We start from the raw sequence: 12,077 nt of genomic DNA, 5'->3' as shown, positions 1-12,077 counted from the left end.
CTCATGCACATTGTAAATATATTATTGTTATTATTATTGATTGTAAATATATATTTTCAAAAATAAGTCTCTCATGTAGCGTGCGGAGTGATGAGAGTTTCGATCCTCATTAGAGGAATTAACTCATTGGTGATGTCGTAGTCCACACTTATACGCCACAGATACAATCATTTTTTTTTAAATATAAATATATATATATATTATATATATAGAGAGTTTTAATTGGACGGTTGAGATTGCATCACTTGTCCCCCTTCCACAACCGTTGGATCTCAGATATTTTCATCCCTACCCCCACACACGATAAATCGTTTTCTCTAGAACCCCAACGATAGAGAGCTCGGCCCCAAAACCCTCATCTTCTTCTCTTCTCCGGCGATGGGCGGCGCCTCCAAGCTTCTCATGCTCCTCTTCACCCCCATCCCTCGTCTCTACCGCCCCTCTCCGTCCGCCCTCCGCCTCCCTCTCTCCAGACCCCTCTCCACCTCCTCCGGCCGCCGCCTCCTCCCTTACCCCCGCCGTCCCATCCTCTCCCTCCGCGCTGGGGCCGCTGAGAATCTCCACACCCAGACCCAGTTCTCTGAGTCCTTTCCTTCGCTGTCGAAGCTTGAGTGGTCGACGCTTGTCAACCATCTTGTTTCCGTGGGCTATTCTGAGCGCCGGGTTTTGGTTCCTGCCGGCGATGACGATGACTGCTTAGTGGGATACGATGGCCTTCCTGAGGACTTCCTGAAGGCCGCTGAGGTTTGCCTGGCTTTTGCGCGGGATCGGCCGGATGTTTTGAGGTGATGCTCTACGTTGTGTTTTTGTTTGCAAAAGAATAATCTTTGTTGATTTTTTATAAGGGTTTCGTCTGCAGGTTGCTGTCTAGGAAGGATGTTGAGGTTGTTGTGGAGAATTGTTCACCATCCTTGTTCAAGAATGGTATGAATTCTGTTAGGCGGATGAGGGCCTTTTTGAGCGGTGATGAGAGAGATGTAAGTCTATTATTGATGCTGAGATATTTTTTTCTTATATTTTTTAAATAATTTTATAGAAATTGCGAATCCAATTGCACCTATTTAAGTAATTGAAATGGTATTCATGCTAAGTCTGAAGAATGTGTAAAATTACGATAACGGTATGCAGAGATTGGTGAAACAACACCGCAGAATGTTGCAGAATGATGGAGACTTACCTCTGTGTAATTATATTAGTTGTCCTATCAGTAATGCTGAAATATTTTATGATAAAGTTGTGAAAGGATTTTGCTTTCTTTGAGATATGGTGAAGCAATTCTACTATATGATGCATTTAAAATTGTGCATGCTCATTTTGGGAACTTTAAAATTACTATAACCTACTTGCAAGTAATTTGAAAGAAAAATGTAAAACATTGCTGAAGTACAAAAACTAATTCATCTAATTTATTGCTGTTCTTCACTCGGCCATGCAATAGCCAATTGATTTGGGTATTTCATCCTATTTTAACATGGATGAAAATGTCTATGAATTATGATGAAATTGGTTGCATGACCCAAAAGTGGGTTCAATTTTGGTTAAAGTTTCTGTGTTTAGTAATATATGTGTTGTCAATGACCTCCTAAGCCTGGCTTTTTGTGAATGACTTTTGAGGCCTACTAACTGAGCTGAGGTGAACCAGATTTGGCTGAAATGGTCCCTTTGGGGCCCAAGGTTAGTTTAATTTAAATTCAGACCTCAAAATTCATTCAGGTTTAGCTGTTTAACATCGGCTCAGATAGAAATTTATTACCTTGGAAGTACCATGTTGACTATTTTATTGTTAGCATTTTACCTTAATTATTGGATTGAATGAATATAATGCAGTTACAATGAAAATAAGAAGAGGAAACGGGATGAAATACAAGATCTTGAAAATTGTTTGGATGAAATTTTCTACATATTATGTTATTTTCTAAATGATGGAATAGGACTCTTGGAGACTGCATTGTGTTGAAGCATGTGCAAAATGTTTGGAATGTGCAGAGAGTAGACTGTAGGCAGGAGTCAGAATTCACATGATCTCTAATATAAAACATGAATTATCTTTTAATTTCATAAAAAGCTTCTGATCTTGATTTTTTTATCTTCATTTATCTAATGTCTGGATTTCGAGTAGCAAATGAACTTATGCATGCTTATCTCTTACATCATTTCCTCTTATGGTCTGTTGTTAGCTGGATTGAGACTAAAATTTTTCAGAATTAAATATCAGGTGTTGCAAACTGAGGGGGCACTAACTGTTGATTTGATGCGGTACTTGGTGAGCTATGCCCAAGGTCTTCTCAATATAAATGATAACAGTGAAGGCAGAGAACTTATTGAAACTTCTATAAGGAACTTGCTGACTGAATTGGTTAATGCACATGGAGTTGCTCAAATATCAAATGTTGAGTCGACCTCACAAATACGCCCTTTAAGCCAGGGGCAGTTCTCAAGGCCTCCCCGGCAAAATATTGAAATGAAAAGAGGCGATTGGATTTGCCCCAAGTAAGTAACATTCCTTATTTTGATGTGTAAAACTAACAAATCGTACTATGATTTGATAAACATATTGCTTATGGCGTGAAGTGTAGACATGTTTTCTTTATTGTAAATATTTATTTTAGAAAGCTTATCACAGGCTTCTGGTTGTAATATTCTCCTTTAGTTCATCTAGCTTCTCTAGCTTCTCTAGCTTATCCCAAAAGCAAATTTAGTCCAGTAGCATATTGTAAAGCTTTACTTATGTTTTTGTATACTGTTTGAATCTGCAATATTGCATCAATTAAGGTTGCATGATGTTGATGGTTTATATAGAGCAATTTAATCATACTTTTTACACCAAGGCTCAAGTTGGCAAGTTACAGTTGTGGTGGACACCAGCAATAAAATACATAGCTAACTGCATACCATGTTTTGACTTTCTAGTGTGTTTGACTGCAAGTTATTAGTCTTTTCTTTTAAAATATCTCAAATTAATTCGAGGATTTTTGGTCTTCTTGTTTCTTTAATGTTCAAAAATAGTACAGTGAACGTGAATTAATTTCATTTTTTTCCATACATATTCTTGGTTTATTTTCATCTGTCAGGGCTAGATAAATTGCATCTGAACTGTTACTACTTAAAACATAAGAATTTATTGATAGTTTAGTTAGGTAACTTAGGTGAGTTACTGGTCGATTGGATATGCTTCATGCTTGTGGTTGATGCATTGTCTGCATCTTTTTTATTTAAGTTTTGGGTTGTTAGGATTAAAATCATCAAATTTATAGCCAAAGAATGAAAATGCAAGAACTTTTCTTCTAAAAAGCCAATTTTCTCATTGTTTTAGTTATATTTACATATAAATATGAAGTATTTTCATTAGTTGCAGTGTCACAATTAATAGCTTTTAGAAATTAAGCAACATTGCTGTATTCAAGAGTGCTAATGTGATCCCCAAATAAGGCTAGTCCAATTTATGATTGGGCATGATTTTTGGACCAGCGTAGTGGTGCAAAACTCGCCCATAAATAGATGTATATTTATATGTAATTTTATCAAATTTATTGAGTTTGCTAAGAGCAAGTGCGCTATTTATTATTAGTTTTTTTTTTTTTGTGCACTGTGGCTATAATTGGAGTGCCTTCTGTGTTGCATTCTCTTGACACTTGATTTAAGTTCCAACTGGATTATTAGAGATACTGGGCAAATATGTATATTTCAACTAATGGGGTTCTATTATCATAATTATCTAATATGATGCTCATATTTTGTTGTAACAAATTTTCATTTACTTGATTTCTGAGAGTCTATTTTGACTTGTTGTTTGCTTATTGTCTATGTGAGTTATGTCTCAGCACTCTGACTTTCGTAGATAAACACTTAGTTGTAGTATATCTTGCAACTTTGGAAGGTTTATATATTCATCTGACCAAACATAACTTTGATACTCATACAATTTTCTGTTCCATTGGAAATCTCTCTGTAAATATTTTATCATTCGTACAAGTGTTTGCAGCATTGTTAACCAAAAGATCTTACAGGAAGAAATCCATCTTTGTAAAGATATCTTAGTCAATGTTTTTATAAAATGTAAAGTTCTAATACCGAATTTGGTACCTGTTCTTTGTTTCTCATCATAGAGTTTACCATGATCTGTATGGTCATTAGTTTGAAATGAGCATTGAAGGGATATTATGATTGTACTCTTAATTCTGATTGGCATCTGTAGCTTTACTATTTTTGCTCTTTGTTTGAATTTGTTTCTCACAATAAAGTTATTTGCTTTTTCTATTTAATGCAGATGTAGTTTTATGAACTTTGCAAGGAACATGAAGTGTCTTGAGTGTGATGAGGCACGGCCTAATAGACAGTTGACTGGTGGGGAATGGGAGTGCCCGCAGTAAGCTCACTGTTAATATTTACTCTTCATTGTGAATTTTAAAGTGTGGTTATTTTACATTGTTTATGACAATTTTGGGTGGTTTATATATATATATGTATACTCATTCCAGGTGTGATTTCTTTAATTATGGGAGGAACATGTCCTGCTTAAGATGTGACTGCAAACGCCCTGTGGATTCCCCACTGAGTTCTGCTGCTCCAGGGGGTGGTGGAGGATATCGTGCACATTCGAACATTGAGCAGATCCTTAATGGTAAAAACGGTGATACATCTGAAATTGAGCGAAGGCTAGCAGCCAACGATGAGAAGGCAGAGAGGTGGTTCAGCAAGGTTTCACAGCTAGATGATGCCTCTGATTTGAGCAGTGCCATAGCTGATGAAGATTTCCCAGAAATCATGCCCTTGAGAAAAGGTACCAATAGGTTTGTTGTTAGCACGAGGAAAACACCATTGGAAAGGAGGTTGGCGAATGAGCAGTACAGAAGAAATCTAGAAGATGGTGCATCTGGTAAGAACACTACCACCGAATCATCAATTAGTGAGAGTCTTGACAGAATACTAGGTCGCTCATCAGCAACACCCAGAACAACTGATCAGTCAACTGGTGGGGGGTCGAATTTCTCTGCCAGAAGCAGATTTAACTCTTCAGATAATAGGCAGAGTATTAGCCGTTTGAGAGACCCTGATTATGTTCCCTTTGTGCCATTACCCTCCGATAAGTTTCAGAAATCACCCAAATCAGATAATGTTGTGCAGCAGTCATCAGACAAAGAAGATTCAAGTTTTCTGAAAACTGATCAGCCAAGTGGTTCTACAGACACAATGAGTAGAAATGGTGGATCAGGTGCTGCCTTTCCCTCTCAAAAATTTCAGGGCCCATCTGGAAACAGGGAAGATAGAGAATCATCTGAAGTGTTAGAGAGATGGCATAAAAAGGTGGCGGAGCTTGATGATGTCTCAGACTTGGCCAGTGCAATTCCTGATGAGGATTTTCCAGAAATCATGCCAATGCGTAAAGGAGAGAACAGATTTGTAGTCAGCAAGAAGAAAGATCGGTCTTTGACATCACCACAATACAAGAGACGCTTAGCAATGGAGCAATCTAACCACTCAAACTTTGTCCCTTTTGTTCCCTTCCCCCCAGATTACTTTGCAAAGAAGGACAAGCAGCCGGAAGCTGTTACTACTAGTGCAGATGCAGCAACAGGAACCTCTTCATTAAATGAAAAATCCCAAGTAGAAGCTCCTGCTGTTCCTGAGTTGGATGACACCAATTCTGCAGAAAATCAATATAGCAGCGGTAATTTCAACAAAGAATCTTATGGACCAAATTCGAATGAGAGTATGATTAATAATGTTTATTCTGGAGCCACTGTGCAGTCTGTTGGACAAAGCAATAACTACCATAACGGTAATAAGGAGAATTGGAGCAGTAAAATACCTCAGAATAGCGGTGCATTTGATGGCCCTACCTCTGTTGGTAGCCCTCCTGGACAATCTGACAATCCTCAAAATGCCAGAGAAAGTTGGAACTATGGTATCTCCGGGAAAAGTTTGGAGGGGTCTGCCGTGAAGGAACCTGATCCCCTGGATATGTCGGAAGAGGCAAAGGCAGAGAGATGGTTTCGCAGGGCCGCACAGATCAAGGACATCTCAGAACTCAGCCAGATTCCGGACGAGGACTTCCCTGAGATAATGCCTATGAGGAAGGGAGTGAACAGGTTTGTTGTCAGCAAGAGAAAAACACCGCTCGAAAGAAGGTTGACATCTGCTCAGTACAGAAGAAATTTGCCGATAGTGAGTTCCGAACCGAAGAAAGACTCCAATTGAGAATCCAAGTTAGCTTACTTTTTTCGATTTTTAATCAAATATCAAATGAAATCTTTCCTTCTCAGGGATCAAATTCTTGAATCCGTGTCACTACATGATAATGTATTATTATTTAGTCTGAAATGGATACAATCTCTTGAGTGAACTTGATAGTTCATATTTATCTTTGGGATTCTGTTTGGTGTTTTGAATCTCTTGTATGGAATGAACACATTTTTCTCTGTATTGTTAAGGTAATAATAACATTGTGGTCTGTTTGGCTGCCTCTTTCATGCTTCTATTGTTTTTGGGGTTTGTCTATTGTTGGGGATTTTTTTTCCCTGTGTTATGGGATTGCAGAACTATAAATTTTGTTCCATAGATAGGATGAGGAAAAGAAAAAAAAATATATATATATATATATAATATATATATATATATTTACAGATTATAATGTGTCCTTCCCTACATGGATCACACTTTAGAAATAAAATTTTCTATTGAACATTTAAAATATAGTTAAAATTAAACTCCATGATGGTGATTCTGAGAATTACAATGTAAAATATAGTAATTTCACAAGTCATATTTTTTCATATATGGGTCTTTATAACCTTAAAATTACATATATGTGATTTAAAATATATAATAGTTTGCATTATGTGGACAAGCCATCACACGCTCACTATGCCTTAATTATATATTAAAGAGTTGAACTCTCTCATTGTCTTATAACTTGCTTTATCGACATCTTTCAATATTTTACTAGTCGCTTTTTACAATGGGTGATATATAAAACAACATTACTGTGGGTTGAATTTTTTTTCTTCCTTTTTTTCTAAGATTTTATTAATTAAATAATATAATTCTAAATAAATATTTATTTTATTGAATACTTTTTGAACTCATTAATTAATTTATTTTTAAAATAAATTCAAACAACTGAACCACTACACAGACTTATAACCTTACAAGTTACAATTGCAGCAAATAAATATCAAATTTTGGATTTTAACATCCGTGTTGTTATTTACAAAAACACATTTGCAATTATAAAATATGCAGGTATAAAGAAAAAGATGCATTCATAAATAATTATTTTTTTAGGGATATATGTGCAAAATGTTCTGGCCAAATAAAAGAAATCGCACGCTTTAAAAGGCCTCGATGCTCTGCAGCAAACCCTAAATAGGACCTCCATCGCGCCGCAAGCAGAGGATTAGGGTTTCTCGTGGTTCGTCTCTCGTCGATTTCTCGATCCGTTCCCTTCATACGGCGATAATTTTCGTCGATTTTTGATTGCTAATGATGGTTTTATTGATGAATTTTTTGTTGTTTTTGGTTTCAGGTGAAGCTCTTGCGGATCTCTCGAGGGGAAAGAGATGGTTCTCAAGTATGTCAAAACAAACCCTTTTCCTTGTGATTGATTAGTGTTAATTCACACATAGATGTTGGTCTTGATTGTTGAATCTTTTGCAGTGTGGTTGTTCTGCTAAATGTTGTATTTTGCTTGCAGGACTGAGCTTTGCCGTTTTAGCGGAGCAAAGATATACCCGGGAAAGGGTATTAGATTTGTTCGTTCTGATTCGCAGGTGAGGATGCTTTGTTCTTGTGATTTGATTTAATGCAATAAGGTTTTTGGATTGTAGATGATGAAAGTGTGGTCTTTTTTTTTTATTAGGTGTTTTTGTTTGCCAACTCAAAATGCAAGCGCTATTTCCACAACCGCCTGAGGCCTGCTAAGCTCACCTGGACTGCTATGTACCGGAAGCAGCACAAGAAGGTAATTGTTAGTGTATAATGAGATGTGTTAAAATGGTAGCTTTATTTCGCTGTTTTTCGGTTTATTCTGTTGTTTAGGAATGTCGATTTTTTTATTCTCTGGAAAAGTGGTTGTGAAATGCCTTGAGTAATTACTGATAGAAATGTATGAACTTGCTGGTAATGTGGTTAAACACTGTACGCTTTTATCTATTTATATAATGGATGTTTGCAGTTGCTGATTAGGCAAAATTTTTTTGTGGAGTGCCTTGATTAATTAGTAATATAAATGTATGAATTTGCCGGTAACGCGGTTAAACATAGTACATTTATTTAATTATACAATGGATATTAGCGGTAGCTGAATAATCAAAATGTTATGAATCTGGGTAAATAAACATTCTTTTAGCTTCTTATTGCCACAAAAGTGCACTTTGAAGAAAATGATTAAGGCCATTCCAAGATTATTTTTCTTGGTTAGGTCTAATATTTTGTTGATTAAATTATTCATGTTTTTGGCAATTTTGCTGAAAATTTCATTTGAAGAAGGTTATCAATTTTGATGGACTAATGACATATAGGTCTTTTGAACAAAGTTTCTATGCATGAGAATCATGAGATATTATATTTTATTTCTGATAATTTTATCTGACAGGGCCTTCTTGTGTACTGTATTGTACCATCTCTGATGGTCTTGTATTTTGGTTGATGAAATACACACTTAATTTTTGATAGTTTAATATGAAAAACTTATCTTCCATTTCTTGTTTATAGGTCTTGAATTGCAACTCATCTTGAGTTTCAATGATAAGATAATTTACTCTTTCTAATATGTTGGTGCCTCGTAACTATTGCACATGCATGTAACAAGTTATTTACTTAAGTTGCACTTTTGTAAGCTCACCTGGACTTACACTGATCATCTTGATCCACTGCATTGTCTTATAGTCTTGTATTTTGTCCGTACTTGTTCAAGTATACTATTTATCAGGAGAAATTTAAGTGCAGATAATGGATTTGTTGCTTTATAAAAAAAGTGGTGGCAATGAAAGTGTGGTACTCAAGATTTATCCTTAGCTATGTTTGGTTAGTAAATGACTTTTAGTAACTAAATAATTGACCAAGTTATCAGTGAATGCCCTTCAGTAGTTTTAATGTTACTGTCGTGCACCAAAAGATTGTTGATATATGCAAAAGACTGTATTGCATGTTCAGCTTGGCTTCTTGATGTTGATTTGGCCAAAGGAATTAAATTATGTCAGTAAGTTGCTTTAGCAATGATTAATTTGTTAGTTTTTTTTAGAAACTAAATAATCGACCAAGTTATCAACATGAATGTTCTTCATTAGTTTTAATGTTAATGTCGTGCACCAAAAGACAGAGTTGATATATGCAGAATCATGTATTGCATGTTCAGCTTTGCTTGTTGATGTTGATTTGGCCATAGGAATTAAATTATGTCAGTAAGTCGCTTTAGCAATGATTAATTTGTTAGTTTTTTTAGAAACTAAATAATTGACCAAGTTATCAACATGAATGCCCTTCATTAGTTTTAATGTTAATGTCGTGCACCAAAAGACAGTTGATATATGCAGGGGCCTGTATTGCATGTTCAGGTTTGCTTGTTGATGTTGATTTTTCCATAGGAATTAAATTATGTCAGTAAGTCGCTTTAGCAATGATTAATTTGTTAGTTTTATTTGGTTATAGGATTGTCGTCCAATAATTTTTGAGTGGATGATGAAAAAGTTTCACGTGTTTCTACACGGGAATCTGATCTATCCACTTGATGTTTCCTGATTTCATTATTTGGTGTCTTTTTTACCAACTTTGCTGAGTTGCTTATATTGTTTTGATTTCAAGCTCTTTGATTATTATCTGTAGGATATCCATGCTGAAGCTGTCAAAAAGAGGCGTCGTACCACAAGGAAGCCATATTCAAGGTCAATTGTTGGCGCTACACTTGAAGTCATTCAGAAGAAGAGAACTGAGAAGGCTGAAGTTCGTGATGCTGCCAGGGAAGCAGCTCTGCGGTAGGTTCACTTTGGTTGTACCATAGTTGTGCATGTGATTAATCTTAGTTTGTCCTTACCTGCTATTTTGCAGCCCTGATAATATTTTCTAATTTGTTGATCATAGACTTTCATTTACTTGTAATTACTAACATTTCTCTTATTATTTAATTTGACCTCATCTTGCGACTTGTACTCTTTTCACCACACCAAATTATTTCTGCCATCTTGTCAAATTATTCTGCATGATACATCTGTAAACGAGTGCGCCATCAGAAGCTTGATTTATGTATTTTCTGTTTTCCTTTAGTGAAATCAAGGAGCGTATAAAGAAAACAAAGGATGAAAAGAAAGCGAAGAAGGCCGAGATGATGGCAAAATCTCAGAAGACTCAGACCAAAGGTAGTGTGCCCAAGGCGCCCAAGGGTCCTAAACTTGGTGGTGGCGGCGGCAAGCGTTAAATTAAATATCTATAAACATGCATTATGCTCTCTTTTGTTTGGTTATCTGTTTTTTGATGAACGTTATATTTGTTTCACCAGTTTCATCAACACTGAAAAATGTTAGAAGACTTCATTTAGTTGAGTTTATTTGGATTAAATCTTTTTTTTTGAAGTCTAATTTTGCTTCTTAATTAGTATTAAGCTGTCATACTCCTTTTGGCCCAGGTGATGGTTATGTGTGTGATTTAGGTATTTTCAATTTTTGTACCAGGTTTGGAAATTTGATTGCCAATTGCACTTGCATTGAGTATACACATGCTATCAATTATTCATTTGATTTTGTAATATATATGTTCGTTATACAAGGTGAAAGATGGTAGGTATTGAGGGCTGATTGGTTTGTGGGTTGGTTTAATGTTTTAGCACAAAAACGAGATTCCGAGGGTAATAAAGGTGTGGTATGTTTTATGGTTTTATGGTTAAGCACGAAAGTGACATTTCTAGAGTAATAAGGTGTGAAATGTTATACGGCTAGAAATGTTAGTAGTAATTTACAGTGTCATGTTAATGAACGTGATTAGGTAACAAAATTTTTGAACTATCTGTAAATCTAAAAATTTTTTAGCAGACGTAAAATAAAAATGGAATAAAATTTTAAGTGGAATATAATTATAAATATAAATTAAAATTAATGTATACCAACCATAACGTGGCCATTTTTTTTAATATTGTAAAAAAAAAATTACGAAATTATGCATGTTTCGGATTATTTATTAGAAAGCTCAAGTTGGGTGAAAACAGGAAAATTTTCCCACTTTCAATTTTTTTTTTTTAAATTGGAGAAGCTTTCCATTTTCAATTTTTTTTTCGTTTTCAAGTTTTGAAAAAAATTGAAAACCGGAGATGCTCTCTCGTTTTCATACTTATTTTTTTTAAAATAAAATTCTAAACATCAGCTCGAGCTGACGTTAAGAATTTTTTAATTTTTTTTAAAAAGTTATATTAGAAAATTAAAATCCATTTTAATTTTTATTTATGTTTTATTTTTTAAAAAAAATATAAATTCCAAAAATATTAAAAAATAGGATAGTTAAACTTGCACATGTAAAAAATTATTACGAAGTTGGTCAGTTCAACTTGCACCAGTCAGTAATTATTACAAAGTAGGGCTTCAAATCTGCATTGGTCAGACAGTCTAATCTGCAATGGTTAGTAATTAGTACAAAGTAGAATGGTCAAACTTGTATCGTTGGTCAAACTTGCACATATCAGTAATTAGTACAAAGTAGGACGGTCAAACCTGCACCAGTCAGTACTTAGTAGGAAGTAGGATGGTCAAACCTACACTGGTCAGTAATTAGGATGATCAAATCTGCACCGGCCAGTAATTAGTCCAAAATAGGACGGTCAAACCTGCAATGATTATAAATGAAAATTGTCAAAATTTGAACTTCTTACCTAAACCAAACTTTGTAGCCCATTTTCACTCTTGCACACTATTTACTCTTTTTCAACTCACTCACCCTAATTTCTTCTTCTTGTCTTCAACAATTTCAGAGACTTTACTTGTTTTGATTTACTATAATGGTTCAATCACTGCAAGTGAAGACACAATCATATTTTCATCGGAGGATCAATCATATTTTTATGTCGAAAACGACATCTCTTACGAAAACTTAAAGAG

General features: G+C 35.1%; 2 protein-coding genes across 2 annotated transcripts; both read left to right on the top strand.

Moving 5' to 3' along the window:
* The first annotated feature begins 319 nt into the window (after positions 1–319).
* LOC120268887 (zinc finger protein VAR3, chloroplastic) lies at positions 320–6,476 on the top strand. The gene is made up of 5 exons (XM_039276148.1): positions 320–785; positions 860–977; positions 2,216–2,490; positions 4,268–4,366; positions 4,479–6,476. The coding sequence occupies exons 1-5, from the start codon at positions 379–381 to the stop codon at positions 6,196–6,198; spliced, it is 2,619 nt and encodes an 872-aa protein (XP_039132082.1). The 5' UTR covers positions 320–378; the 3' UTR covers positions 6,199–6,476.
* An 831-nt stretch (positions 6,477–7,307) lies between these two features.
* Positions 7,308–10,556, top strand: LOC120269425 (60S ribosomal protein L24). Its single transcript, XM_039276757.1, has 6 exons — positions 7,308–7,411; positions 7,526–7,570; positions 7,694–7,769; positions 7,859–7,960; positions 9,823–9,971; positions 10,261–10,556. Exons 2-6 carry the CDS (start codon positions 7,560–7,562, stop codon positions 10,409–10,411), a joined length of 489 nt encoding a protein of 162 aa, XP_039132691.1. The 5' UTR covers positions 7,308–7,411; positions 7,526–7,559; the 3' UTR covers positions 10,412–10,556.
* Positions 10,557–12,077: the final 1,521 nt, after the last annotated feature.

Source organism: Dioscorea cayenensis, chromosome 9 (assembly GCF_009730915.1).
Source record: "Dioscorea cayenensis subsp. rotundata cultivar TDr96_F1 chromosome 9, TDr96_F1_v2_PseudoChromosome.rev07_lg8_w22 25.fasta, whole genome shotgun sequence".
Taxonomy (NCBI): domain Eukaryota; kingdom Viridiplantae; phylum Streptophyta; class Magnoliopsida; order Dioscoreales; family Dioscoreaceae; genus Dioscorea; species Dioscorea cayenensis.
Note: the sequence above shows the minus strand (reverse complement) of the source record. Positions and strands in the feature narration are given on the sequence as shown.